This window comes from Nelumbo nucifera, chromosome 2, assembly GCF_055504915.1.
Source record: "Nelumbo nucifera cultivar China Antique chromosome 2, China Antique-T2T, whole genome shotgun sequence".
Taxonomy (NCBI): domain Eukaryota; kingdom Viridiplantae; phylum Streptophyta; class Magnoliopsida; order Proteales; family Nelumbonaceae; genus Nelumbo; species Nelumbo nucifera.
This window is the reverse complement of record NC_142650.1, coordinates 86,921,974-86,938,630: the sequence shown is the minus strand read 5'-3', so window position 1 is coordinate 86,938,630 and position 16,657 is coordinate 86,921,974. Positions and strand designations below refer to the sequence as shown.

The following is a 16,657-nucleotide window of genomic DNA, read 5'->3' as shown; positions in this document are numbered from 1 at the left end:
ATCTAGAAACTCCAAGAATTAAGAATAGTTTGACCAAACAGAAATCAGATTGTCTAAATTCTTCATCAAGCAATTCAGACAGTCCAGTATTTAAGATTAATTCGACTAAGCTATTCTAACAATCAAACCCTAATCAAGAAACATCAAAGATGAATCCAACAATCGAATAACCCTAGAGAACTAATTACAAATCTGAAATCTCATGAAACCTGATTCAATTACAACAAGAAAGAGGAATTAATGGAGAAAATAGCATAAAACCCTAAGTAGTAGGTTGGAGAATTGAATGGAGAAAATACCACATGTCTGAATGGTGGTAATGGGCTTTGGGCTTTAACAACAATTTCTTAGAAAATGCCATGTATCTAGTTTTCCAAACAAATGAAAAGGCCACATCTGAATGGTGGTAGTAGGTTGTGGGCTTGAATAGCAACTTCTCATAAAATGATACATCTGAATTTCCAAAAAAAAAAAATGCCAAGTGTTTGAATGGTGGGGGCTGTAACGAGAAGAACTTCCTTTAATAATATTAATATTAGATATTAGACATGTGGGTCCGACTATAATATGGAAAAACATATCGTGTGGAAAAAGCCCTTACAATGCCACTTTTATGGCAATTACCTGATAACTAATTATTTGTTTTTTCGGTCAGCTCTCAATTAGCCTGGTATCGAATACGAAACTTCTATCGATTATGGTAAAAAAAAATATGAATTTTTTTTCAACACCTCCCCCCACATCAGCGAAACAGTAATAATATTATACTGTTTGTTATACCCTCCGGCGCAATTTGAAACAGGAGAAGAAGAGTCCGTGTTTTGTTCACCCCATAGTTGCACTGAATGAATGCACACACGAATCACAATTGACCACGTCGACCAGGTGGGAGAACGCATAACATTCACGGTAAAAGGCCCGTTAACACGAGTTCGGTGATTCAATCGGACACAAATAACATTCCTCAAACGCTCCCATCTCTTGGCCTTGAGGCTTCTTCCATAGTCAAAGAAGTATTGTCTGCAACCATCAGACATGATCTTGAGAATAGCATGAGATCATGAATGAGATTTTGGAGATCATGATCTGCCTGTGACCCAGCATGACCAGTGCTTTTGGAGATGGTGGCCCAGCATGGCCAGTGCTTTTGGAGATGGTGAATAGCATGAGATCATGATCCGTTGGAGTTGTAATCAGTGTATATTGAGGCCAATAGTAAGCCAGGTCATGAATAAGCTTCCCTCCACTCCGGTTAACCATCATTTCCCGAATAAACCCATCTGGATTATTTGGGGAGGTTACGAGCTCTATGTAAGGTAGATCACCTTTGTACATGTATGCGTCGCCGGCCCATTTGTAGAACCCGAAGTTTAAGAGATCGGTGACCGTCGGATAAGACTGCAAGGAAGAAGCAATTCAACGTAAATTAATTAACAACTTGATTAATAAATGAGCAAGAGTATAGTAAATTAAGCCCAAAACTTTTTTCCTTTATTTTTTTTTAATTTCTTTGGCCATAGAAACTTTATAAGCACTTGATAACATGATGGTCTGCACGTATATACCACTAATTTTATTCCTTCAAGGTACTAATCCACCATTAATTAACTTGAAAGAGAGAGAGAGAGTCTGTCTGGAAAAGAGAGGGAGCATGAGACACGGTCACTAACGTCTAATGGGGTCCCAAGATAAACAATGCTGAAGAAGAAGAATTGTAAGTAAGGGTCCGTTTGGTTTGCAGGAATAAGGGTCCGGAATCGGAATCGGAATGGATCCAAGCATTTGGTTGGGCGGAACTGGAATCCGATTCCCATTCCGCTAAGGGTTTGGTTTATAGGAATAAGGGTTTGGAATCACAATCGAAATGGATCATTCTGATTCCAAGCATTTGGTTGGGCGGAATTGGAATCGGATTCCAATTCCGAGCGGAATGGCAATCCCCCATTTGAGGGAATGGCCATTCCCGACCCATCCCACAGGAATCAAAATCCCATTCCCATTTCTTAAAATAACAAAAAGCAAACTGACGTTTAAATCCCTCGAACCCTTTTCACTACCCGATTCCAAACCCCTCTCACTCATCTTTCGCCTCTCTCCTAGCAGCAGAAGAAGAGCGGATTTGGACGAAGCTCTGGCAACTGCAAGTAAGTCACCGTCGATGTTTCTCTCTCTCCTCTCCTATTCTTCTTCTTCTTCCTCTCATTCTCTCTCTCACACTCTTTTTCATTTCTATCATTACAGGTCTGGCGAGGACTACCATGGAAAGCGAGTACTAGTTGTTGGGTGTGGCAATTCCGGCATGGAAGTCTCTCTTGATCTCTACAACCACGAGGCCTTCCCATCCATGGTGGTTCAAAGCTCGTCACTGGAATCAAAAGGTTCGATCATGATAGTGTGGAGCTTGTCAATGGAGAAAAACTTGATGTTGATTCGGTTGTTCTAGCAACTGGGTACCGCAACAACGTCCTTTCTTGGATCTTAGGTGAGAAGATGTTCTTATTTTCTTTTCCATTTTTGGATGTGTTTGACAGCTTTGGAAGTCAGATTTCTATTACTAGATTCTTTCTAGTTTTCATTCGCATTTTAGGTTGTTTTGATGCTCATAAAAAATCAAGAGTTCCAAATATATATATATATATATATATCTATAAAGAGTTTCAAATGTTTCTTCTGTTGATTGGGTTTTAGTTAAAATTTTTCTTTTCTGAGACAAGAAGTGGACAAATGGATTGAAGTTGATTTCAATATTTGTGTTATGACAGGAGAGCGAATTCTTCTGCAAGAATGGGCTTCCAAAAACTCTATTTCCAAATGGGTGGAAAGGCAAGGCAGGGCTTTCCCAATTTGCACTCTCAAATTTCTCCTTGTTCAGGTTAGCTTTGGTTAGGCTGAAGCAAAGATGTGTCAATGAATTACCTGGTCTGAAACTCCTCTAAGCCTTTCCCAATTACCTGATCAATGCATTCCTTTTACTGATACAATGAGATTTAGTTTCAAGTCACTTGATACATAGAAAGCAAATTCTAGTTTGAAATATATTGATCCAAAAAATAAATCTAGTTTGAAACGTTTTTCCTTTTGCCTACATTTCATTTCTTTTCTTAATAAAATATCTTTTTATACCATAAACTTTTTAGAAGGGTTGCCACCTTTAATTTTAAATAAAATCTCTTTCATCTTGTTACCAATAAAAAACAGAAGAAATTATTTTGTTGTTTATTTGTATTCTATTGCTAAGACTATATGAATGATAAGAAATTGGCTGTAAATTTTAGGGAATAAAACAAAGTTTCCAAGACATAATAATCATCTTGATGGAATTTAGTTTGGCAATGCTTGTAGTTACTTTCCTACTGTAGCATCACTAGCTTTAGTTTGGATTGTTCTGCTAGAGAGAGTTTGTTCTGACAAACTCACAAATCCCATTGGAAATAAACCTCTTTTAGAGAACAAGGACTCTGAATCCGGTTTAAAAGACATCTAATTTCCAGTTCATCCCTAGAAAGCAAATAATTATATATTTCAAGCATAGTACATTGAATTTTTTACATTTTGGGAACACTTGTTAAAGCCAGTAAAAGAGTAGAACTTCAAGCACCCTATATAGCACATAATAAGTGAAAATTGTGGAGTTGGTCTGAACTTTGTACATCATCTATGACTTTGCTAAGACAGTTTTCAACGATAACCACCAAAGTTTTAATCCATGGTTTAGGAGTGGTACTTAATCCAGAAAAAACACATATAGCTTTTTTTTTTTTTGACATGTTATCTTTCTTAATCAGATAGAAGTTGTGATGAATGACTTGAAGGGATGAGAGATTCATCACATGAACGCCCAAATCTTGCAGAATAGGGTGGGTGAATTTCAAAAATTTTTTTCCCTTTAACTGGGGATCACATTCCCTATTTTAGAAAAATCACATTTTGAAGGATCAATCTTGAACCATAAACTGAACCAAATCTGAACAAAAGCAGTAGGAGAGGGATATACCTGATACGGAGAAATAATATCTCCCAACGAAGGTGTTCATGCCCAAGGAAGGATCCAAAGACTGCTCCCACTGAAGATGGCGCAGTGCAGGATGGAGCAGAATCAGCAGTGTTCTTCCAATGAACCTAATCCTTCACAAGAATTAGCAAGATGGCACGTGAGCACAACTTCCTATCAGTCCCTTCACAAGGAACTGATGTCAAGATCGAATCTTGATTTCTTCCACTGAACTGGAGATCGAACTGGCAAGTGAGGTGGCGGCAAGAAGGAGGCGGCAAGAGAGAATTTCGTAGGGTTGTTGAATTCTTTCTCCTGTGATTTCAGCTCTGAAAAGAATGTGAGAACTTGATTGTACATCAATCTCTAAAGGCTGCCACCCCTTCCTCCTTTTATAACCTTAAAGTGATCAGCTCCTAATCCCATTAGGAGTTGCTGATCCAAATCAAATTTGGATCAGAATTCCCTTTAAGTGATAAGGGTAAACCCTTATCTTATCTGCAAATTGGATCAGCCTTCTCCTAATCTCATTAGGAGGTTTGTAGATCTGAATCTCATTTAGATCTGGACTCTCTGAGTGGATAGGGTTAAGACCCAATCCTATCTGCTAATCCAATCTCAGAATTCACCCCTTATTTAACTGATCAAATCAGCCCAGTTCGAAATGGGCTTTAGGCCCATTAAGGTTATGTGCTCACTTAGCCTTCCTATCTGCTGCCCAGTTGGGCTTCCTTGTATGGCGTGGGACCCAAACATTGATCTACACATCAACCACATGGGTTTAGCCCAGCCTTTGGTACAAGGCCTAGCCGAATACACTGTTATGGACAGTGCACCCCTGAAACCCATCACATGGGCTCTATGGGCCCAACACTTATCCTAAGTGGTCCCTGGGCCAAGCCACTTTGTAACACCTAGGGACTGTGGGTAGATGCAAGATTAGCCCATCAGGCGTTACTCTTAATGGTCTTACACTTAACCTCTCAGCCCATAATGATCAAACACTGCCTGACAAGAGAGGACCTCTCCCTCGGCTGCAAGGAATAGTGTTGCACTCTTTACTTATATGGATCCCGGGAATTAAAAGTTTTTGCAAACATTTCAAAACCGTAATATATATACTTTTATATCTCATATAAAATATATTTTGCAAAACAAATCTCAACGATTGAAATCGGTTGTCGGCAGTTTTGGTTTCCATCAGAGAGAGTGCATCCCCGATCATTACCTTTGTCCGACAAAGGGGCTGATCCTATCACTATGATCACCCTCTCAGATGAATTCTCAGACTGTCCCAACATACCCAGGTTTTGACCCCCGCTAAGGATCTCACTGATTGGTACATCAAAGACGGCCCAATCTGACACCTAGTGCAGTATCATAATCGAGTCTAGGGGTCGGGTGTAACTTTCTAGTTTTGCCCATCAATCTCTAAGGTCCAGGGCAATACTGGAAATATGGTCCGGTTCAAAGATTCAATTAATCCTACACTGCATGTGCCTTGGGTCTCACCCTGGCGGCTGAGATAGGCCACTCCAACCGACTTGGTGGCACATCAATGTCAGCCTTATTAAGATAGGTCTCCCCAGACTGACCCACTGGCTGTGAACATTCTAAAGTAACACGAGTCTCATTAGTGTCCAGTTTAAGGGTATTATACAGAAACACACCACAGGAGCATGGATCAAATATGTACTTTATTCTTTTACAATAAATTCATAATGTACATCATTATGATTGGAGCTAAGGGCATACAACTGTCTAACATGATTTTATTCAGTTGAAGCCACAATCTAGTATTTATGAGGCTGAAACAATGATTGAAGGTTAAATCTTCTTCTACCATATACTTTTGCTTTTTATCTTTTATTTTATTTTTATTTTTATATTTTGACTGCGTGGACTAGACATATAGCGAAAGCTGGAGCCTTGAAGTTGGATGGCGAATAACCTGGATTTAGGAATATGATGATCTCATGATCAAGATGAGGCCGACCAACCAATTGTGCCACGAGATTTTTTTTTTTGATGTTATATATGCAAAAGTCCAAATGAAGCACTAGAGATGACAATGCTTATATTTGCAAAAGTTTCCCAACAAGCAAATGATAAACCAGCATTACACTTAAAAAGATGTACTAGTAATCTTTGAGATTCTTTTAATATGGGCAGAATTGGAAATTTTGGTTGATTCTGATTCTAGCTTGTAGTTGAAACAAAAAGCAGGAACTGAACCAAACAGATGCCAGGAATAGGTGATTTCGATTCCGGTCCTGTCCGCGAACCAAATGCACCCTAAGTATTGAACAATTCTGATGGCTTAATTCAAATCTCAACAACAATATCATCAGATGGGTCATTCTCGTGCAAACAAGTCTGCTAGTTATCTAAAAACGAATGATACGCACCGTGAATTCACAGCTAGAGTAGATTGTGAGAAAACTTGTTGGATTTTAATCTCATGAGAGATTAAATCTAATGGGTTTGATTGATCAATTACATGAGAAATTGCACCTGTACCTTTGATTGAAAAAATCAAATTTTCTTTTACAAAACCCAGTTTTGAACTTGTCCCACATTGGAAAATTACAAGTTTTGTTTTCAGTATTTCAATAGGAGCTGATTTACACTCCTTAGAATTAGTAGAGGAGAGTATGGGGATTCGATACCGCCCAACGCGCGTGCACGCGTGTGTGCGGCACAATGAGGCGCACTTTGCTCGCACCCGCGTGGCTCGCGATGGGCGGCTCTGGTTTTGGTGCGTTGATGACCGTTGATGAGATCAACGGTCACGATTCGATCGGGTGTGATCAAGAGGCACAATTCAAAGTTAACAGTCACCAACTGTTAACTACTTTTTAAACAATCACAATGTTTGAAATTGTGACTGTTCAAGGTGCCTTTTCTAAACCAGCACCTACCTTTTCTTCATACCTCTTCACAAATTATTTAAGGAGCATGAATCAGACTCCAAAATACACAATTTCGAAATCCACTCTCTCTTTTTCTCTCAGTCCGGTCTGCTGCAGTCTCACAGAAGGTTTATTTGGAGACTTTTCAACTTTGCTGGTTGCAGATTCTCGCCCACGGATCTGTTGTATCCTGGGAACGAATTTGCCTGTAACCCAACAACAAACTCAGTAAAACTGAGTGGGGGCAAATAACGTTCTAAAGACAATATTTTCAGACGCACCTCAGACCTTCTCTTCCAAAGTTACAGTGACCCCATTTTCTCCAACAAAACTCACCGAATAGTATGGAACGGTTGAAATGATGTTGATCGATTCTGTTGAATCGGGAGATGATAAAGCATAGAGCACTGCTTGAAAGAGTTGAGTTGAACCAGTACCAACCACAATGTAACGACCTTCTGTTTCAGTGCTGGCCACCAAATGATGCAAGCGTCTGATCTCTTCCGCTAATTCCGGCTGCAGAAACCAGCACAAGTTTGTAATGTCGGAGAAGTAGCTTAGCGATTGCCAGACGGAGATCACCACTGTGCACTTGTCCCCCATCTTCTGCCAATATAGCTCGAACATTTTTGGATCACCACTGTTAACGAACGTCAAATAAAAAATACCATCAGGCGTTAGTCCGAGAATATGAAGTAACTGTAGCCTGGAACGATCTACATATCAAAAACCCAACTTCAACTGTAATTGAAAATGATGAAAGCAAATAACGCATAGGCTTCGAATTGGAAACTTATTGGTCAAGGTTAATAACAGAGTCAGAGGGGAGCTTTTTGGTCATGCCATTTTTTTTTGCTTGGAAAGCAGCATAAGAAGGGGAAGAGTGGCCGTTAATGCGCACCTCCTGCTCGATACCAGGCATCTTTCTTCCATTCTCTGTTTAGTTACTGTTAGACGCGAAAACAAAAAACTCCTGAAAACTCGAACAAGCATTGAAGAGAAAGATCATATCCAGAAATCAAAGCACTGTTTCTCGATCACATATGGCTGCTTACCTCTTGCTCCCGTCTGTCTTTGATTGTCAGAGGCCCCCTGTACTAGCCGTTTGAAGCAGTCGTTCTTCATCGTCAGAAGTGAGCTTTCTCAGCCATCATGCACCCCCATTCGCCGGAGCGGCTTCTGGGTGACGTTTAACGGTGAAGACGTTAAGGTCTTTTTTTTTTTTTTTATCTTGAAATGAATTTCTTTTTTTAAATACGATTTAAATGATTATTTTTGAAACCGGTTATCCCAAGTATTCAAGTATTCACTGAAACATAGAAGTGGAATGTTGATTGGTCCATGTCATCCAGGACACCAAGGGTTTTCTTGTCTTTTTACTGAATTGGGATTATCTGCTGGTGCTCGTTCGCTCTTCCTTCGAATTTTGAAGCGCTCTCTCTCTCTCTCTCTCTCTCTCTCTCCGTTCTCTGTTCTATACTCACATTATAGAATGGCTGTAATTCAAACCATCCGACCACCTTTCACCGTCACCAACACGACCAACTTTGCATTTCTTGCGCCATCGGCGTCGCCGCTTCTTCAGCTTCTGTTGTCCTCCATGAGAACCCACCAACCCAACTTGCATTCTCTCACTACTAACAGCAGATCCTCTTCTCTAACAACAACAAGAAGAAGGAAGCTACTGTGCAAACCCCCCTCAGCGAAGTACCTCAGAGAAGACTATCTAGTGGTAGATGTTTACTTACTATTTCTTTCGTTGAGTTAGCTTTCGTGGGCTTTTGTTTCTTTTCTTTCCCTGTTGTGTCTCCTTGTTTCGTAGTTTCATGTTTCTGGTTGTGGTTCTTGGGTTTTGGGTTTGCAGAAGAAATACTCAGTCCAGGAGGTGCAGGAACTTGTGAAGGGGGAAAGGAATGTACCTCTTATTATTGATTTCTATGCGACGTGGTGTGGTCCTTGCATTTTGATGGCTCAGGAGCTCGAAATGGTATATCCTATTTCATTTATCATTATTTGTGGAAGCATTTGGCTAATTAAAATTCCTGTATGTGTATCATTTGTTTGTTATCCTTAATTTAAGTGTTCGAACTTCAGTAATATGAAATAGAAGTTACTAAGGAATACTTTGTATTCAGTCTGTTTGTGGATAAAATGGGTTGGTATCACATATTTAATTAATTAAAACGTTTAATTTCAATTTTGACTATGTTATTCTCTATATCTCGTTTGGAAGGAAAATAAGAAAAGATAACAAGCTCTTGAAAAAGGTTGTTTACAAATAGATGTTGCAATTTTGGATCCTATCTGTTGATGTTATTACTAGAAACTATTTTTTTTTTTATGGCAAAATAAAATTTTATTAAAATAGAAAAAGAAATATACAATCTAGCAGGTGACAAGGCATCATAGAGAAACTATCTAATTTAACATTTGATAGAAAGTAAACTATGGAGTTTGACTTTAATGGAATAAAAAATATTGACATTGTTTGGAACAAGAAGCGGGATGAAGTATCCTGGAAATTGGTATCTAATAGGTAGCATTTGTTTTTTCTTTCAAAAGGAGTTCCTCAGAGATCTTGGCAAGAAAGCTTTCATTGGATAAAACCTTTTATTTTGTTATTTTTTTAGTGGAGATGGGGTTGGGAGGATGAGAGTTGGATGGGGATCGGGGCTACTTTGGTGAACATGTTTACCATATTGATGTTTAAACCTTATGTCTTGCAGTAATAAGCATAATTAAGTAATTGTTGATTACTGGTCCTCATCTGCCTTATAGATGGTTTGTTATGGATTTTTTGGTGCATACCTGAGGAATGCAAATCTATTGTAGTAACAATACAAATCTAAACAGGTTAATGAGCCAAAGATTACAAGATAGTGCATGTATGGTACCAAATAGACCCATTTGCAGTACTGTTGTTCCACTTAAGAGTAATTATTACATGCTTATAGTGTGGAGGAGGAGGAGGACATCAATGAGGTTACATTTTTGTGTCAAAGGTATGGACAAGGTGATGCACAACATGTCTGTCTATTGAAGTTTCATGTCCATCAAAGATATTATAGTTGGATATAGGCAACACATAGTGTTTGTTTAGTACCTTATAATCTAATAGAACTGTGGACAGGACTCTTCTGTTTGTGGTTGGAGTGATCATTATGTGTTTACAGTAAGGAGGGCATCTATGAGATGACCCCTTTTTCCACAGTTACAGCACTCTCACAAAAGTGGTCATAAGTTGACTAATCTGTGCGCGATATCTTTAGGGAATTTTCACCATTTTCAACTTATTCTAAGCTGAATATATCAAGATATCATACAACCGATTCAGTGCATTAAGGAGCATGCACATGAACTTGCATCCAGTTGCTTTGTCTTTCTTAAGGAAGTTGAGAGTCTCCTATGTTTGATAATGATGTGAAGCATGGCTATATTCTTCATGTTATTCCTACTATTTGGTCTAGAGAAATAGCTTTATGTTGACCATAGAAGTTGAGGAGGATTTTGACAGATGATAATGAATACATTTATGTGCTCAAATTACTAACTACCTGAAAGATCTATGGTGCATGGGTTGCTGGATATGCCATACACTGTAATACTGTATTGATTGCTATTTCAACTCAACCCTTAGAAAAATCCCATCTGACTGCTTGCAGTTGACAATTCAGATTCTTTCTTCACCATTCTACTGTACCAAGGGCCATATCGGTGCCTTAGCATTATTTTGAAATGACAACTTAGGATTCATGTTCTTAAATCCACAAGGAATTGGACCATCAGTAAATGTTTTGCTCGGGCTGCTGTTCTGATGCAACCCAGCGCTGTAAGATGCACTTGAACTAGCTTTGTCAGAATTAACGTACTGCACATATTGTCCAATGTCCATTAGCATAAAAGGAAAAAGGGAAAAAATTGATGTTGACCTCAGGCAGTATCTTCTACTTTTGGAAGTGAAGGCCTAAAAGCAGTGTTTTCAAAATCAGACCATATGGTCGGACTGGAAAAACCGGGAACCAGTCACCTGACCGGTTCCGTTTCACCCCAAAACTGCTTTTTGGCCAAAAACTGTTGATTTGGTCAGCGGTCTGCTGACCCATGTGGTCAAACCGTCGACCCAGACAATGGTTTTGGCCTTTTTTTTGTTTTTTAATTTTTTATTTTTTTGTCAGAATGGGATGTTCATTTGGACCGGATGGTTGGACCATTCGACCCAGGAACTGGTCCCCAGAATGGTTCCCTGTCTGGTCAGGTTTTAAAAACCTTGCCTAAAAGATAATTATTGGTTGGAGGATCAATAACTTGGTTCCAGGTAGAAGCCTCGTAACTAAGTGGATCAATCAATAAAACCTGGAATAGACCTATTATTTTGACAAATTCTTCCACAAGATAGAAATCAGTTTTGAAACCACTGCCATTTAATGTATAATCATATAATACTTAAAAGGTGAAACGTACCCAACTTCTGATCATATACATATACAAAGTTTGGGGTAAATCCAGTAGCTCCAAGAGTAGGAGTATTTGCTTGGATCCTTTCTCTTGGCAATATTTTGACATTAGAGCATCTAAAAAGTAGGGTTTGGCAAGTCAATGTATTATGTGTTGTAGTAACAAAGAGACTATTATTATCTTTTATCAAACGCTTAGCAGATTTTGTTTGGAGATTCTTTGTAGGATTACGTGGATGGACCTATACATGGGCCTATTTCTCTAAAGAGTTTTCTTTTTTTTGAAATGGCCAGCTTTTTCTGGAAGTTAAACATAAAAAAAAAAAATTCTGGTTTTCAATTCCATTTGCAATTTGCTGTGGTATTTGGAGAGAAAGGAACAAAAGAATCTTTGAAGGAAAATTTAGTGGCACTAGAAGAATTGTGGGCTTGTGGCTGATATCAGGTCCCTCATTATGAACTTTTTTCTGGCTTATCTTGAATTTAGAGATGCGTCTAGATCTCCTTTTGGTTCTGATTTGCTGCCAACTCTAGAACTGGGTAATGCTTTTTTTTTTATTTTTTTTGATTAGCAAATAATTCATTATTTAATGTTTGAGATAAATACAAAGTTTTAGCTACACAGTAGCCCAGCATACTCACCAGAGTACATCTTGCCCACACTTTTTATTTTCTCATCCCTTTCTTACTACTACAGATTACATAATTGCCCAAAATAAATTGGATCTAGCAGTTCTCTGTTTTGCTAGGATATCTGCCAACCCATTTGCTGTCCTTTTAACCCAGCCAAAATGTTAGGGACCTAGAAAGAACGAACAATAGGCTGAAGGTATATTCTAGAAGAAAAGGAAAAAGCCAACTCAACCTCAGAGACAGCACAACTAACCAAGAACCAACTAGCAACTAATCAAGATTCAGTTACAAGTAACAAACCAAGAAATTGAGGGTAAAAGGATTAGCTATAATAAGATGTCACATGACTATTACAGATGTATAAAAAGGAGGTTCTGTACTCTAAGAAGAATAAGAAGTTTACCGTATCCTCATTCATCTTCCACTCTCTCTCTGTTATCTCACTTTCTTCTATTCAGGAGGCAACTTCTCCCTCAAAGAGGAGCCTATGTTGGGCAATACCCCGACAATTGGTATCAAAACGTTGAAGGCTTGAAGAAGACAGCAGAATTGATCGCATGGAGATTCAAATACACAAAGTCACGGGTGATTTGTAGGAAACTAAATATTATAATTCGACCTGCCTTTGAGTTTTGTTAGTCTGATAACAGCCAAGAAGAGAGAAGAAAGAAGAGAGAAAGAGAGAGAGAGAAAGGAGGAGAAAAGGAGAGAAGAAAAGTCTAGTTCGAATTAGGGAAAAATTACTTCTCCCATTCGGCCAGACATGTTTTATATTACTAATATAATGGAAAATACAAATGTGCCCTTATTTAAGTGAGGGACACTAGTTCTAATATAATATTACAGATCAACAACCTCAACATAAGTATAAAGACAGAAATACCCCTACACTAACACTCCCCTTGAAGCTGGTGAGTATATATCATATAATCCCAACCTGTTACATATGTAGTCCATTCTTTCCCGACTCAACCCTTTTGTAAATAAGTCTGCTCACTGGTTCCCTGTGTTAACATATGCAGTGTCTATCACTCCATTCAGCACCTTCTCTTTCACAAAGTGACAGTCAACATCTATGTGTTTGGTTCTTTCATGAAACATTGGATTAGAAGAAATATGAACTGCAGCCTGATTGTCACAATAGAGCTTCATTGGAGTGTTAATATTGTATCCTATCTCCTGTAGAAGGTTCCTTAGCCACACTAATTCACGAGCAGTATGTGCCATAGCTCTATATTCTGCCTCTGCACTGCTTCTCGCCACAACTGTCTACTTCTTACTTTTCCATGTCACCAGATTACCCCCAAGAAAAGTGCAATAGCTTGTGGTAGACCTCCTATCAGACATAGAACCGGCCCAGTCAGCATCAGTATACCCTTCTTTTTCAAGTTTTCCACCACTTTTGTATATCAAACCACGACCAGGGGTCCCTTTTAAATACCTCACAATTCTTAGAACCACATCTCATTGAGGAACCAGAGGTTTTTGCATGAACTGACTTACCACACTAATCGCAAATGAAATGTCTGGCCGAGTAATGGTTAGGTAGTTCAGTTTACCTACAAGTTGCCGGTATCTGCCAGGGTCTTCAAACACTTCACCCATATCACTACTTAGCCTAGTATTTGTTTCCATAGGTGTTTCAGTTGGTTTAGCACCTAACAAACCATGCTTGAGGAGACCGTTTAAGCCCATATATAGCCTTCTTTAGTCTGCATACCTTACCATCCTCCCCCTGAGCAACAAACCCCGATGGTTGCTCCATGTAGACCTCCTCGAGCAAATCACCATGCAAAAAAGCATTCTTGATATCAAGCTGATGGAGGGGCCAATCATACATAGCTGCAAGAGAGATCACAACACGAACCAAACCTATCTTAGCAACTGGGGAGAAAGTCTCTGTGTAGTCAATACCATAGGTTTGGGAGTACCCTTTTGCAACCAATCGAGCTTTCAGGCGCTCAACACTACCATCAGGAAAATACTTAACAGTATAAACTCACTTACAACCGATAGCCTGCTTCCCAGGAGGAAGAGCGGTGTGGTCTCAAGTATGATTATGAAGTAGAGATGAGACTTCTTCTTCCATTGCACGGCACCACCCTAGAGAGGCAAGGGCTTCCTGGACATCCTTAGGGACAACAACTGAGGATAACAAAGAGCTAAACTGGTGATGGGAAGCGAAAACATAATTAGAAATAGGATGAAGGGTACAAGTGCGTTTACCTTTCCGCAAGGCAATGGGAAGATCAAGATCAGATACTGGGTCTGGGGCTGGTGTGGAGACAACTGCCGGATTTGTCGACGGTGATGGAGCCGGAGGAGTAGCAGCCGGTACATGTGGGTGATGTGTATACACTTGACGAATAGGTGGGCGTTCAACAGGTGGTGGCACTAGAGGCAAGGACTTGGTCACGGCTGGAACAAGGGGAATAGAATCGGCAATTGGAAGTGGAAGAGGGGGAGGTGATGATGAGGAAGAAGCATTACCGGATCCCAAGAAAAATGGAGTAGACTCAAAGAATGTAACATCAACACACATAAAGGAACGTCGAGAACTAGGATGGTAACACTTATACCCTTTCTGGGTCTGAGAATAGCCAAGGAAGATGCACTTAATGGATCGTACATCTAACTTGTCCTTCCCGGGGCCTAGATTATGGACGAAGCAGACACACCCAAAAACCCGAGGAGAAAGAGGAAACAAAGACAAGGTGGGAAACAAGGTAGTGAATGGGGAATGACCATCAAGGATAGACGTGGGCATCCGATTAATCAAGAAGCAAGAAGTAAGCACTGCATCACTCCAAAAGGGTTTGGGAACATTCATGTGATGCATGAGGGATCGTGCTGTTTCCAAAAGATGACGATTCTTTCTCTCAGCCACCCCATTTTGTTGTGGGGTGTAGGTACATGAGGTCTGATGTATAATGCCATGTTGGTCCAAGTATTCTTGAAATGATGAAGATAAATATTCACGGCCATTATCAGAATGAAAAATTTTAATGTGAACACCAAATTGATTACGAATCTCAACATAAAATTTTTGGAAGATGGTTGTTAAAGTGTGTCGAATAGAGGTAGTTTAGTCTTCTTATGTTTGTTAAGTAGCTTGCTTATGTGGCAGTGTTATTAGAGTCACTCTGCCCCACACTTAAGTAAGGGCTTTTTTGTCTTTGTAAAGATTATTAGAGTCTAATATAGATTAAGGGGGTCGACTGAATGGGTAATCCATCAGATTTCGACAGACCCTTCTTCTTCTTCTTCTCTTCCTGGTTCGGACTACTGTAGCACCAGTCGAAACATGGTATCAGAGCCATGCTCCTGACCTACTTCAATTGGTAAAGCACCTCAGTAGGGTTCGTGACTCTTCTCCTTCGTTTCTGGCCAGTCAATGGAGAGAACTGGTTTGCCCTAGGTCAGAAACATCACAACTCGTCTGTCTCTGCTGCGTATAACCTTCTTCAACAAGGAATGTGTCTTCCTTGGCTACTCTCAGACTCAAAAATGGTACAAGGGTTATAATTCCATTACCCGAAAGTGTTATGTCTGCCCTGATGTCACCTTTTTTGAGTCTGTACCCTTCTTCTCTGGTCATGAAGCACCCTTGTCTTCACCCTTACCTCCTCTTTCTCTTCCTGTCAGTGATCCAGTTCCAGAGGCCGTTGTTGGAGTAGACTCATCACCTCATCCAGTGCAGGTCACCACTGAACGACCACCGACCCGACAAGTGTATACACGTCGAACGACACCGGCCCCTCCTCCGGCTTCTACCTCATCTACGGATCCTCTCATGGCTCCTCTTGCTGAATCTTCAAACCTTGACCTACCCATTGTCCTATGAAAAGGTAAACGCAGTTCTACCCTCCATCCCATTTCCAATTTTGTTTCATTATCTCGTCTTTCTACCTCACATCGCCAGTTTGTTTCACTTTTGTCCTCTATTTCCATACCTAACAATGTTCAAGAAGCTCTTAGTTCACCTGGATGGCGGCGGGCAATGGAGGAGGAACTTTCTGCTCTTCAACATACTCAAACGTGGGAACTTACTACTCTCCCACCTGGTAAGCATGTTGTGGGCTGTAAATGGGTGTATATTGTGAAATACTTGCCAGATAGTAGTGTGGAGCGTCTGAAGGCCAGACTTGTTGCTAAAGGTTACTCACAGTTGTATGGAGTGGACTACATGGAGACATTCTCTCCGGTGGCTAAAATTGGTTCTGTTCGTGTACTAATTTCCTTGGCAGTTATGTATAATTGGCCTCTCTTTCAACTTGACATAAAGAATGCCTTCCTCCATGGTGATCTGGTGGAGGAGGTATATATGGAGCAACCGCCTGGGTTTGTTGCTCAGGGGGAGGTTGGTAAGGTGTGCAAACTGAAGAAGGCAATTTATGGGTTGAAGCAATCTCCACGTGCTTGGTTTGGGAAGTTCAGCGAAGTGGTGAAGAGTTTTGGAATGAAGCAATGCCAGGTTGATCACTCAGTGTTCAGCTATGACTCAGAAGCTGGGAAGATTTTATTAGTGGTCTATGTGGATGATATTGTCATCACTGGTAGTGATAAATTGGGGATTGGCAAATTAAAGGTATTTCTGCAAAATCATTTTCAAACAAAAGACCTTGGAACATTAGAGTATTTCTTGGGAATAGAAGTTGCCAGGTCAA

At 39.9% G+C, this 16,657-nt stretch overlaps 2 protein-coding genes across 3 annotated transcripts in view; one reads left to right on the top strand and one right to left on the bottom strand.

Annotated features, from left to right (window-relative positions):
* Positions 1-598: 598 nt before the first annotated feature.
* LOC104606093 (tryptophan aminotransferase-related protein 2-like) lies at positions 599-8,098 on the bottom strand. Its single transcript, XM_088897896.1, has 4 exons — positions 7,959-8,098; positions 7,805-7,850; positions 7,192-7,543; positions 599-1,398 (listed from the first exon to the last, which is right to left on the bottom strand). Exons 1-4 carry the CDS (start codon positions 8,026-8,028, stop codon positions 1,030-1,032), a joined length of 837 nt encoding a protein of 278 aa, XP_088754022.1. The 5' UTR covers positions 8,029-8,098; the 3' UTR covers positions 599-1,029.
* LOC104606069 (thioredoxin-like protein CITRX, chloroplastic) overlaps positions 7,321-16,657 on the top strand; it is a 29,117-nt gene continuing 19,780 nt past the window's right edge. Inside the window, exons 1-3 of one of the 2 annotated variants that reach the window (XM_010271120.3) lie at positions 7,321-8,113; positions 8,256-8,635; positions 8,768-8,890. In XM_010271120.3, coding sequence (XP_010269422.1) covers positions 8,396-8,635; positions 8,768-8,890 — 363 coding nt within the window. In that variant the 5' untranslated portion in view covers positions 7,321-8,113; positions 8,256-8,395. The remainder of the gene's footprint in view (positions 8,114-8,255; positions 8,636-8,767; positions 8,891-16,657) is intronic. The other variant, XM_088896969.1, reaches the window with a different exon arrangement.